At 42.6% G+C, this 13588-nt stretch overlaps 1 protein-coding gene across 10 annotated transcripts in view; it reads left to right on the plus strand.

The window, feature by feature from the left end:
- The window catches only part of plekha6 (pleckstrin homology domain containing, family A member 6), a 117030-nt gene that overhangs the window by 86036 nt on the left and 17406 nt on the right, over positions 1-13588 (plus strand). For all 10 annotated transcript variants that reach the window (XM_075461928.1, XM_075461924.1, XM_075461926.1 and 7 more), the window contains 3 exons: positions 4909-5067; positions 5481-5627; positions 6634-6767. In XM_075461928.1, coding sequence (XP_075318043.1) covers positions 4909-5067; positions 5481-5627; positions 6634-6767 — 440 coding nt within the window. The remainder of the gene's footprint in view (positions 1-4908; positions 5068-5480; positions 5628-6633; positions 6768-13588) is intronic.

A 13588-nucleotide genomic window follows, 5' to 3' on the forward strand; every position in this document is an offset into this window, starting at 1 on the left:
AAAACATGTAGTTGAAATCAAACTATCTGGGGTACACACTTGAAATTTTTTAAGAATAATTTTCTAATGATCACGAGTTAATAATCTCATTATGTGGAGATAACAAGGCTAATTTTGTTGTGATAATTATGTGAATTTTGTCATCTTGATTAAAAAAAAGACTGTTTTGTTGTGGTAATGGACGAAAGCCTTGTTCCCTCACGATAACAGGTTCATTTACTTTGTTAGCTTTGCTTTGTAAAGTTAATTTGGCCATCAACACAATGGGATCGTCTGAAGGGCCGCTCTGGCAGAAGAAAATCTTATCTATCCCCACAGATGCTACTGTCCAAGCAGACCGTTTACTAAGCCCAGGGCAACAGTCAGAATTCTGTGTGTACGCCTGGACTTCATGTTGTAGATCCTCCCCAGCTGCCATGACTGGGATGCTGAATGATGAACCACATTTTCCAGCCCAGCAAAATCACCTTGTGATGTTGAGAAACAAAAGCATGTTTTCTCATAGTTACTGGTTACTTACTGTGTCATAATCTAAAGCAAACAGGTTTGTTTCAGAAAAGAAGATAAATCTTCGTTGTTGTTTTTTTTCTTCGCTCTCCCTCTTTCTCTGTCCCCCGGTCCGGTTCAGCACTATCACATGTTAAGTATTGCAACAAAAATAAATAAATAAATAAATAAGCAGCTGACGGGCATCAAGGGGAGCTTTACATTCATAAAGCTTCCCTTGGCAAAGCAAATGTGTTTGGCACAAACGGTATTCAGATTACAATTCTGCTGCCATAATGCTGGACAGGAAGAGGGGTTAAAAAAAAGAAAAGAAAAGAAGATAAATAAACCAGATTACATTAAAACAGGCTTTATTATCTCAAGATAAAAGACAAATCAACATGTATTGTTGCTCTTGGCTTCCATACTTTGCAGCTTCATTGAAATGATAAAAATGAGTCATGATCTTAAATGGTAAATGGACTGTACTTGTATAGCCCTTTTCTAGTCTAACTGACCACTCAAAGCGCTTCTAACACTACATGCCACATTCACCCATTCACACAGCACGTCTTAGTCTGTGCACAACTACGTGCTATCCATTCACACACATTCATACACCGATGGATGCATCGCTAGGCAATGTGGGGTTCAGTCTTACCCAAGGATGCTTCAACATGTGGCCTGGGGAAGAGGGGGGAGAGGGAGAAGGGTCAGGCCACTGGCAGGCTGCCCTGATCCTGTAGGTCATATGTGTCAAGTCAAATACGACCAAAAACGACATTTCCCACAATGCATGCCGATTATGTTACGCGCAAAGTGATGGCATCCCACCGCTAGACTGCAATGTTTCCAAATCGATGCGATTTTCCCAACAAGTGGAATTGAGAAATATAAATAATGATCCCAAAATGTCCTGGAAGAGAAAAATTGATGCAGATGCCCTTCCATCTGTATCAATGTTTCTGTTTCAAGAAAGATTGGAAGGCGAATACATGTTTGTGCTTCAAGGAGAAGAAACGGTATGTCTTTTGTGTTATGAGGCGGTGGCGGTTGTCAAAGAGTACGATTTACGCCCGCATTCTGAGACCAAACACAGAGCTGAGTGTGCCAACATCAGGCATCAAGAAAAACAACAAACTGCCCCGAGAATTAAAAGGCAAACTGCGATCGCAGCAGAATGTGTTCGCGGAAGCCACAACCAAAAACAATGCAGCAGTAAAAGCTAGCTTTGTTTAATATTTCAAGTTTGGAACAAAGTAAATGTCATAACTTGTGTTTGATGTTATTTTTCTTTATTCACTTGGATAGTTTGATCGTTGATTGATGGAGTGATGTGGATTTCATAACCTGACAAATTAAAAGGGTCAATGATATAAAACCAGAGCAACCAGCAAACATATATATTTTTTTACATCTATGCAAATATATATGAAATATTTGTAACTTGAATAAGTAATAATTTCAGAGTTATTTACCATTAAGGAGTAGTTACATTTATAAGTTACATCTGGCTCTTTGAGGGCAACGATTATGCTGATGTGGCCCTCGGTGAAAATGAGTTTGACACCCCTGCTGTAGGTTGTGAGAGCAGCTGAAAAGAACTTATAAAAATAAGTTGATTACTATATTTAGGCAAACTAAAAAAGAATATTTACACTAATCTCAACAAGTAAACAAATGACAAAACAAGCAGGAGCATAGAATCAGGTTAGAAGAAATTAGCATAAATTCACAGGTCTACTTCACAGAGCTGGGTCTTCAAGAGTTTCTTGAAGATATTCAGGGATGTTCTGGTAGCGCTCGGCAGGTCATTCCACCATCGTGGAACGACACATGTAAAGAGTCTGGATTGTCTTCAGCGTGGTGTAGGCATCGCTAGACGACATTCCTGTGACGACCGGAGTGACCGAGTTGTGACATAAGCTTTTGCAAGAGCATTCAAGTAGATGGGAGCCATTCCATTAAGGACTCTGTAGGCTAACATCAGGGACCTAAATTAGATGCAGGCGGCTAAGGGCAGCCAGTGGAGCTCAATGGACAGAGGGGTGACGTGTGCTCTTTTAGGCTGATCGAAGACCAGACGCGCCGCCGCGTTCTGGACCATCTGCAGAGGTTTCACAGCACAGGCTGGGAGAGCAGTTAGGAGAGCAGTTAGGAGAGCAGTTAGGAGAGCAGTTAGGAGAGCAGTTAGGAGAGCAGTTAGGAGAGCAGTTAGGAGAGCAGTTAGGAGAGCAGTTAGGAGACCAGTTAGGAGAGCAGTTAGGAGACCAGTTAGGAGACCAGTTAGGAGAGCAGTTAGGAGACCAGTTAGGAGAGCAGTTAGGAGACCAGTTAGGAGACCAGTTAGGAGACCAGTTAGGAGAGCAGTTAGGAGAGCAGTTAGGAGAGCAGTTAGGAGACCAGTTAGGAGAGCAGTTAGGAGAGCAGTTAGGAGAGCAGTTAGGAGACCAGTTAGGAGACCAGTTAGGAGAGCAGTTAGGAGAGCAGTTAGGAGACCAGTTAGGAGACCAGTTAGGAGAGCAGTTAGGAGTGCAGTTAGGAGAGCAGTTAGGAGAGCAGTTAGGAGAGCAGTTAGGAGACCAGTTAGGAGTGCAGTTAGGAGTGCAGTTAGGAGAGCAGTTAGGAGAGCAGTTAGGAGAGCAGTTAGGAGAGCAGTTAGGAGACCAGTTAGGAGTGCAGTTAGGAGACCAGTTAGGAGACCAGTTAGGAGAGCAGTTAGGAGACCAGTTAGGAGACCAGTTAGGAGAGCAGTTAGGAGTGCAGTTAGGAGAGCAGTTAGGAGAGCAGTTAGGAGAGCAGTTAGGAGAGCAGTTAGGAGACCAGTTAGGAGTGCAGTTAGGAGACCAGTTAGGAGACCAGTTAGGAGAGCAGTTAGGAGAGCAGTTAGGAGACCAGTTAGGAGACCAGTTAGGAGTGCAGTTAGGAGACCAGTTAGGAGAGCAGTTAGGAGACCAGTTAGGAGACCAGTTAGGAGAGCAGTTAGGAGACCAGTTAGGAGACCAGTTAGGAGAGCGTTGCAGTAGTCAAGGCGGGAGATGAGCATGGCCTGCACCAGCAGCTGGGTGGTGCGTTGGGTTAGGTACGGCCTGATCTTTCTTATGTTTAGCAATGGAAGCGCCACGATCGAGCAACGTGATCTTTAAAGGTTAGTTGGTCATCAATCATGACCCCCAAGTTTCTAGCTACCTTTGATGGAGCAAGAGATAGGGATTCACTTTGGATGTAAAGGTTTAGTTGGAGGTGATGGGCTTTCATCCATGTCCATATGTCAGAGAAACAGTCCGATAAAGATAAAACTGAAGTGTTTTTGTAAACGTAGGACCTAAAGTCAATAATGCACATTTGTGTTTGAGTCTTTGCTGGTGTTATAACAAGCCTGTCAGCTAAGCACAAAGACTGGGACCATCACACAGACTGGGACCATCACACAGACTGGGACCATCACACAGACTGGGACCATCACACAGACTGGGACCATCCCACAGACTGGGACCATCACACAGACTGGGACCATCACACAGACTGGGACCATCACACAGACTGGGACCATCACACAGACTGGGACCATCACACAGACTGGGACCATCACACAGACTGGGACCATCACACAGACTGGGACCATCCCACAGACTGGGACCATCACACAGACTGGGACCATACCACAGACTGGGACCATCACACAGACTGGGACCATCACACAGACTGGGACCATCCCACAGACTGGGACCATCCCACAGACTGGGACCATCACACAGACTGGGACCATACCACAGACTGGGACCATCACACAGACTGGGACCATCACACAGACTGGGACCATCCCACAGACTGGGACCATCACACAGACTGGGACCATACCACAGACTGGGACCATCACACAGACTGGGACCATCACACAGACTGGGTGATGTAGATTTGAGATGCAGTGATCCTTGAGATGTTTGGCTACAAGAAGAACGACACAAGGAGCAGAAATGGACTCAGATATGATTTTAGAGGTCGAATGTACAATTTGAATGTAGAAACACTGTCCAGTGGTTAGAAATCAGGGTCTATGTATGGGAGGAAGCTTTATCAGGAACATACACACACAAATATATATATATATATATATATATGTATATATTGGCTATATATCTTCTTGTGATTTTATGTAGCTGTAAAGCACTTTGAATTACCTTGTATACGAATTGTGCTCTATAAATAAAATTGCCTTGCCTTGCCTATATATACTGTAAAATCAATGAAGGATTGTTGAGAAAAGTGAGAAACAAACCCACAACATATGAAAACTCCTGAATTTCTTAGTGACATGCAGCCTAGGCGTTTCCATGCATGGAGCGTGAAAGAGAGGAGAGGAGGCCAGCATGGCCTGCAGAGTCCCGGTGTTAAGTATTTCTGTGCCACATCTGTTCACAGGAGCGTCCAAAGAGTGCTGTGTTTCCTGCAGAGCTAAAGTCCAAGATGAGTGTGGAAGAGCAGAATGAGCGAATCCGTCGCCACCAGAGCAGCTCTATGAGGGACAAGAGGCGGAGTCTAAACCTTTCAGGTGGCCAGTCTCCAGCCAACTACAAAGTGGTATGGTCGAGCACATGATGATCCTTGCTGGGAAACTTTAGTGACTTTGGTGCACATTTAACAGCGGAAACACTGATCAACAGTCAGTTTGTTGGAGAGAGCTGATATTTACTGAAGAAAAATGAATCCTTAGTGCCAACAGCTGCAGGCATCACAGGCTTTTATGGCTGTTTGTCAAAGGCAGATGTCAGTTTGTGTGTTCACTTCTAGTCCAGCCTATAAGCATGTCAGTGTTTCAGCAGTCACCCAGAACACAGTGCCTGGAATAGAGTGTTTTACTCAGGTACTTGCAGTTGGTTTGAATGTGTGCACTGCGATGGTTAGGGTTAGGGTTAGGGTTAGGGTCTGGGGAGGGCATTTTACTACCAGCGAATCCCCATAAATAAGAAAAATTTGTGTGTGTGTGTTGGCAGGTTCGTAGGCGGCTGACAGCTCATGAAATTGACATCAAAGATTTGGAAGCAGCAGTTCGGGGACAGGAGCAGGAGTCACCAGGGGAGGAAATAGCTCGACTGAGACGGTCACGGGTTGAACCAGAACCTTATGATATCAGCAGAGAGGTGAGTATAAACTGCATCTACACACATGCAAATTTTCTCTGTTCAAGGCCTTGAGTTCCATGCAGAAATGCTCTGAGGACAAAGCAGGAGCACTCTGGGAAATGTTGAGCTGATACGCAATGATCACAGTTCTAATGCTCATGGGGTTTAAGAACATTTTTAATCTGTGGCTTTTCTCAGACACCAGTGTGTGTGTGTGCTGCTGTGTGGGAGGGTTTGATGTATTGGAGTTGGAATTTTTTTCATGTCACAAGAAGTCCTCACCGAGGCCGAGCACGTTGGCTCTGTTAAACCCTAACCAACATAGCAAGTTGGTCTAACAGCAGGACGAAATATGCTCCCTCTGAAAGGCTGATGGGCGTTCTACCTCAGAACAGGTCCAGCCAGTATGGCATAACAATTTATTGAAATCTATTACTATCATTACCTATGGGTGGCATGTAACACTTGAACAATGTTGATGAGAGTCACCAGTGGGCAGGTTTGCTGGGAGGCAGCTGAGGAACATGAGGGGAACCTGTAGTGTGAGCCATATGAAGGCAGATGATCAGTGCTGGGTGGCTGGCTTCATGGAGCTCTGAGAGTGAAGGGAAATGAAGCTCCTGGATTTCCTATGTGGGCCCCCTTTTCACCAAACTATTTGCAACACACACAAAACACATTTGTGACAGTTTGCATCGTCACCACAGAGTGAGGGGTTATGGGAATTAAAGCAATGCTACAGAGATGAGTTAACCTCAAAGTAGTTCACAGTGCTGGTGCAGCAGGTTTCCAGAGGGCAAACGGATATTTCTAACCATCCTTTTAACATTGGACTGCATTGGAAGGACTGGGTTGGACTAACTGGGTTGGACTGTATTTGGCCTGAAATGACTTCTGCTGTCAATTGCTGCCATCTAAATAAAACTGAATTAATTTCAATCTGTGATCATATGAGATATGATCGATGATCAAGGACCGTTCATGTGTCATGTACATGTCTCTCTACGCGCCCTGTTTATTCCAGCTCATGGCCCCTGACAAGGTTGTGGTCCCAGAGCGCTACCTGGATTTGGAGGACAACACCCCTCTGAGCCCCGAGGAGCAGAAGCAGAAGCAAAAGAAACTGGATCGGATAAAGACCCTGATTGCCAAATCAAAGTAAGATTTGACCCCCACCTACATCCATAATCAGTGTTCTGTCCTTACAGCAACCATCTCTCTTTGTTTCCCCTTCCTCATCTCTAAATACTTCCTCCGATTGTCAATTGGCTTCCTGTGGAGGAGCTGCTGAAACACACCAGAACAGTTCTTTTTCAGTAGTCTGAGGAGGTGCAGACGTTGTTCACCAGGTGATGTCACCTAAAATGGGGCTTCCTAAAAATGTAAAGTTGGGAACCCTTTCAACACAGCCTGCACTGATGTAGAGTGGGAGAGGGTCTGCTCTGCATTTCCTGAAGCTTATCATGAGTTTAAAGGGAAATAATCAGCAGAGCCCCATGCTGCCAGTCTCTGGACCTCGTCTCCTCCTGATATGAGTCTGACCATTTGATGATGGTATTAGTGGGCTAAGTTGATGAACAGTTGTAGCTGTAGAGTGAGTAAAGAAGGGGACGCACCACACATCGTTGACAGATCGGGCCCCAGCTTCACAGTTTGTGGACAGTTAGTAAGGAAGTCTTTAATCAAAGAAATTCCATTCGGTTCATGCAAAGCAGTCTTGTAGCTGACAGAGAGCCTCAGGCCAGGTTTTACTGGTCCTAATGTCCGGCTTCTTTTCCTGGTACGGGTGTATAAAAGTGAAAGAGACATGGAAGAGACATCGCTCCGTATGCTGCTTCATGCTTGAATTCAATTCAATTCAATTCATTTTTATTTATATAGCGCCAAATACAACAAATGTCATCTCAAGGCACTTAGATAGTAAGTCCAATTCAAGCCAATTGGAATTCAATTCATTGTAATCATAATTATTCATAAAATAATCCAATTCGTTCATATAGAGCCAATTCAAAAACAATTTCCTAGCTAAGGAAACCAACAGATTGCACTGAAAACTTTTTGTTTTTCGGTCCAATCTCCCGGCCTGAGCGTGCCTGAGGCGACTGTGGAGAGAAACGACTCCCTTTTAACAGGAAGAAACCTCTGGCAGAACCAGACTCAGGAAGGGTGGCCATCCGCCTCCACCAGCTGGGGTTTGAGAAGACAGAAAGGGGGGGAGGGGGCCGCGGCGGCACTGTAACACCATTCAAAGGATATCTGTTGGAACAGGGAAACACGAGTTAATGACCACAATAATGTCACATATACACAAAGAGAGTAAAGTGAGGAAAGGTGTGACAGATGAGGCCCCCCAGCAGTCTAGGCCTATAGCAGCTTAACTATGGGATGTTTCAGGATCACCTGAGCCATCCCTAACTATAAGCTTTATCAGAAAGGAAAGTTTTAAGCCTGGTCTTAAAAGTGGAAAGGGTGTCTGCTTCCTGAGGCCAAACTGGCAGCTGGTTCCACGGAGAGGAGCCTGATAACTGAAGGCTCTGCCTTCCAAACTGGCAGCTGGTTCCACAGAGAGGAGCCTGATAACTGAAGGCTCTGCCTTCCAAATTGGCAGCTGGTTCCACAGAGAGGGGCCTGATAACTGAAGGCTCTGCCTCCCATTCTACTTTTAGAAACTCTGGGAACCTCAAGTAAACCTGCAGTTTGGGAACGAAGTGCTCTGTTAGGAAAATATCTTACAATGAGATCTTTAAGATATGATGGAGCTCGGTCATTAAGAGCTTTATATGTAAGGAGAAGAATCTTAAATTCTATTCTGAATTTAACAGGGAGCCAATGAAGAGAAGCTAAAACTGGAGAAATATGATCTCTGCTGTTAGTTCTCATCAGAACTCTGGCTGCAGCATTTTGGATCAGCTGGAGGCTTTTCAGAGAATATGTGGGACAGCCCAATAATAAAGAATTACAGCAGTCCAATCCTGAAGTAACAAATGGATGGAGCAGTTTTTCTGCATCACTCTGAGACAAGATGTTCCTGATTTTAACAATATTACGAAGGTGAAAGAAGGCAGTCCTAGAAACCTGTTTTATATGCGAGTCAAATGATAAGTTCTGGTCAAAAATAACTCCAAGGTTCCTCACTGTAGAACTAGAAGCCAAGGAAATACCATCTAGAGATGGGGTCTCCAACACGTCGCTCGCGAGCTACCAGTAGCTCGCCAAAGGGCCAATGAATCATACATTAATTTGAAAACTTAATTGGTCTCTCGGCAAATCTTGATGAGTCAGTGGTGATGTGAGATTCTCACATCACCACTGACCAGCGACCGCAAATTGAATTTGCTCCCGGGCTAGTCTAGTCACTTGTGGTCGTTTTGCGAGGCTGAAAATCGAAACTTAATCAGGCCAATCAAATCGTGAGGAGCGGGGTCGGAGGCCGGGCTACCCAGTGACAACAGAGGTGCTATGTTTCAGTGTGTAGTTCCAGAGAGAGGTAAACAGTGGCTGCGCCCAGCCAACAGGCTTTCGAGTTGGCTTTGGCAACAACTCTAGAAGATTTAAATATAAATTTTTCTTTGCGAGACGAACAGATAACTGCACTTAAGTTTTTCTTGAAAAAAAAGGACGTTTTCGGAGTTTTGCTCACCGGGTACGGTAAAAGTTTAATTTACCAGCTTGCTCTGTTGGTGGGACGACGCTCTGATTGGTTGTTGCGCCATCCTATTGCGTGGTGTCGAGTCAGAGGCAACTTGACAGACAACCGTTTATCCCGCCCACACTGCTATCCAGCGTCAATAAAAGCTGTACAGGTTTGGCTTGCTAGGCTAGTGAGAAGGAGTTTACGATGGCGACAACATGATCAGTGCTGTCGTTCAGTGCAAAACTGTCATTGTACATTCAGCAAGTGAAAAGCAGAAGATTTCAGCACTTCCCCTCTATGTCAAAGATGCTGGACAGTCACACAGGTGCAGCCAGCGTTTTAGATGTGTCCAAGTATTGTGACCTCTTATCAAGGCTTGAACAGGAGTTTGCTGACAGATTCAGTGACTTTGAGAAACTTGAGCCCTGTGTGACATTTATGGCCAACCCTTTCATGAATGTGGACATAAGTGAGATTTCAGGACAGATGGCTGAACATTTCTGTGTCGATGCTGTGGAAATGGAAATGGAGGTTATAAACCTTCAAAACAATGTGCAGTTAAAGTCTCAGCAGCATTCACAGCATTTCTGGAGCTTGGTAGAGCCATATGATTATGAAAATCTTCACCAAGCAGCTCTGAAAATGTCTGCTTTGTTTGGGTCTACATACCTCTGTGAGTCAGCTTTTTCTGACATGAATGTCGTGAAATCAAAGCTCAGAACGAGACTGAGTGATGAACATTTAAATGACTCCATAAGAGTGAACTTAAGTGGATACACTCCAGCATACACCTCTCTTGTTGACTCCTTGCAGTGTCAGTCATCTCACTAACTAAAAAGGCTGAACTTCTGAACACATTCACACACACACACACACACACACACACCTTCACTGCTCAATATTGAACTGAACTAAATGGTTTTTATTGTGAATACAATTTTTGTTCTTTATTTTTGTGATGTTTTAATACAGAATGTGAGATGTGGACAGTAACATATTGCAAATGTTCAGGAAAAGAAGGCTTATTGAGTTTGTTTGTTCAAAATGAGCGATGATAATAAATGTTACAAAACACAAGTAGCTCTTGGCCATTTTTATTTTGTGAAAGTAGCTCTCAGAGGGAAAAAGGTTGGAGACCCCTGATCTAGAGTAACTATATAGCTAGACAATCTCTCCCTGAAGCGCTCAGGTCCAAAGATAACGACTTCAGTTTTGTCTGAATTTAGAAGCAGACAGTTCTGAGTCATCCAGGTCTTTATGTCTTTAAGACATGCTTGTAGTCTGACCAACCTATTGGGTTCATCTGGTTTTATAGATAAGTACAGCTGAGTATCATCAGCATAGCAATGGAAATTTATGCCATGCTGTCTAATAATGTTACCTAATGGAAGCATGTATAAAGTGAAAAGAATCGGTCCAAGCACAGATCCCTGAGGAACTCCATGACTTACTCTGGTGTGTGAGGAAGATTCTTCATTTACAAGAACAAACTGAAATCTATCAGATAAATATGACTTAAACCAGCCTAATGCAGTTCCTTTAATCCGAATAACATGTTCAAGTCTGTGTAATAAGATACTGTGATGGACCGTATCAAATGCAGCACTGAGATCCAACAGGACAAGCACAGACACAAGTCCGCTATCAGAGGCTAAGAGGAGATCATTGGTAACTTTCAGCAGTGCAGTTTCTGTGCTATGATGCACTCTGAATCCTGACTGAAACTCTTCAAACAGATTATTTCTGCGTAAGTGATCACAAAGCTGAGCTGCAACTATTTTTTCAAGAACTTTAGACATAAAAGGGAGATTGGATATAGGTCTATAATGAGCCAACACTTCTGAATCAAGAGTAGGTTTTTTAAGTAAAGGTTTAATTACAGCAACCTTAAAAGTCTGAGGTACATATCCTGTCAACAAAGACAGATTGATCAAATCCAATATGGAAGTGTCAATTAATGGGAAAACCTCCTTGAACAGTCTGGTTGGGATTGGGTCTAAAACACAAGTTGATGGTTTAGAAGAGACTATTGCTGTTGTTAGTTCAGAGAGATCAACTGGGCAGAAGCCGTCTAAATACAAATCAGGTTCTAAAGATACTTCTAAAGCTGCTGTACTTGATGATACATCACTGATAATAGTGGGAAGGACTCCATCAATCTTCTCTCTGATAGAAACAATTTTATTGATAAAGAAGCTCATGAAATCATCACTGCTGAGAGTTAAAGGAATAACTGGCTCAGCAGAGCTCGGACTCTTAGTCAGACTGGCTACAGTGCTGAAGAGAAACCTGGGATTATTCTTATTCTCTTCTATCAATGATGAATAATAAGCAGTTCTAGCTTTACGAAGGGCTTTCTTATACATTGTTAAACTATCTTTCCAGACTAACTGAGACTCTTCTAAATTAGAGGAACGCCACTGTCTCTCCAGCTTTCTTGCAGTCTGCTTTAAAGCACGCAGCTGTGAATTATACCAAGGAGCCAACCTCTTCTGACTGATTACCTTCCTTTTCAGAGGGGCAACATTGTCCAGTGCTGTACGCATTGAAACTATAGTGCTGTCAACAAGAGAGTCAAGTGTTGCTGGAGTAAAGTTTAGGTAGTCGTCCTCTGTCATATCTGCACATGGCAGTGAAGAAAAGGATGATGGAATTAATTCTTTAAATCTGGTTACAGCATCCTCTGATAGACACCTTCTTTATGTAAATTTCTTCTCAGAAACTGTATAGTCAAGTAATGTAAACTCAAAGGTTATCAGAAAATGGTCAGATAAGACAGAGTTATGAGGGAACACTGTTAACTGTTCACTCTCAATGCCATAAGTCAGCACAAGATCACAAGGGTGTGATTAAGGCAGTGAGTCGGTCTGTGAACACTCTGAGAAAATCCAATAGAGTCCAATATAGAATTAAAGTTCATATTCAGGCTGTCATTTTCAACATCTACATGAATATTAAAGTCACCCACTACAATGACTTTATCTGTACTCAGCACTAACTGGGATAAAAACTCTGAGAATTCAGACAGAAACTCAGAATAAGGGCCAGGTGGACGATACACAACAACAAACACAAGAGGTTTCTGGGATTTCCACTTTGCGTGGGAAAAACTGAGAATCAGAGATTCAAAAGAGCTCAAACTAATCTTGGGTCTGGGACTGATGAGTAACCCTGATCTGAAAATAGCTGCCACTCCTCCTCCTCTGCCTGTGGTTCCAGGAACGTGAACATTTAAAGTCAGAGGGAGTTGCTTCATTAATGCTAACATGATGCTAACATGATGCTAACATGATCCTCCTGCTGCAGCCAGGTTTCTGTAAGACTAAATATATCAATATGATGATCACACATCAACTCATTCACTAACAGAGACTTGGAAAGGAGAGATCTGATATTCAGCAAACCACATTTAATAGTTTGATGTTTTTGTTCAGTTAAAGTTTTTGTTTTAATAATTTTTTTTTACACAAGAGGATTTGCTCCTTTTGTGTTAATTGATTGGGTGGGTAGCAGCAGGTGGGAAGCTGCAGAGAAGTGTGTAAAGCCTGATTCTTACTCGGCGCAACCGCGCAACTGTTCTGGCTCGAGAACCATTAACTTATTTATTTATTTATTTATTGAATTCATTCATTTCATTTCATTAAAACAATTAAAACAATAATTTGCACACAACCATTCATATTTGTATGCCCACATAATATGTAAACCCATACATGCGCAACACCCATTTATACGTTGTATGCACACTTAATTTTTGCAATTTAAAATAAAAACACAAAATATTTGCATGTATATAGTAAAACAAAATGAAAGGCAGCAGAAAGAAGATTTAAATCTTATATTATCTGCCCCTTTTTTCAATGTTAGCTCACAACAGAAAGAGAAGTAAATAAAAAAGGAAAAGGAAAAAAACAAAAAAACAAAAAACAAAAAAACAAACAAAAAAAAAAAACAAAGACACCGACCATCTCCTCTTGTTGAAACAGAACAATTTTCTCAGTTTTTATCTTGTAGACAAGAGTTGTTCGTCTGCCATAAACATAAATCCACACAGCATTTACACTACCTTTATACTGAGTCATATTTTGTCATTAGTCCAGTCTTTAACAATTTCTTGAACTTATAGAGGGTTTTAACATTTTTAAGATCAGTTTGTAGTTCATTCCAGAGTTTAACTCCTTGTATTGAAACACATTTTTCTTTCAGACTAGTTCTAAATTTGGGTTTCTTGAAGATCTGTGTTCCCTTCAAATTATAACCACTCTCTCTTTGAAAATAATTTCTGGATATTTATGGGTAACATGTTGCGATGTGCCTTAAACATTACTAACAGAATCTTATAAAC

The sequence above is a fragment of the Odontesthes bonariensis genome, chromosome 3, assembly GCF_027942865.1.
Source record: "Odontesthes bonariensis isolate fOdoBon6 chromosome 3, fOdoBon6.hap1, whole genome shotgun sequence".
Lineage (NCBI taxonomy): Eukaryota > Metazoa > Chordata > Actinopteri > Atheriniformes > Atherinopsidae > Odontesthes > Odontesthes bonariensis.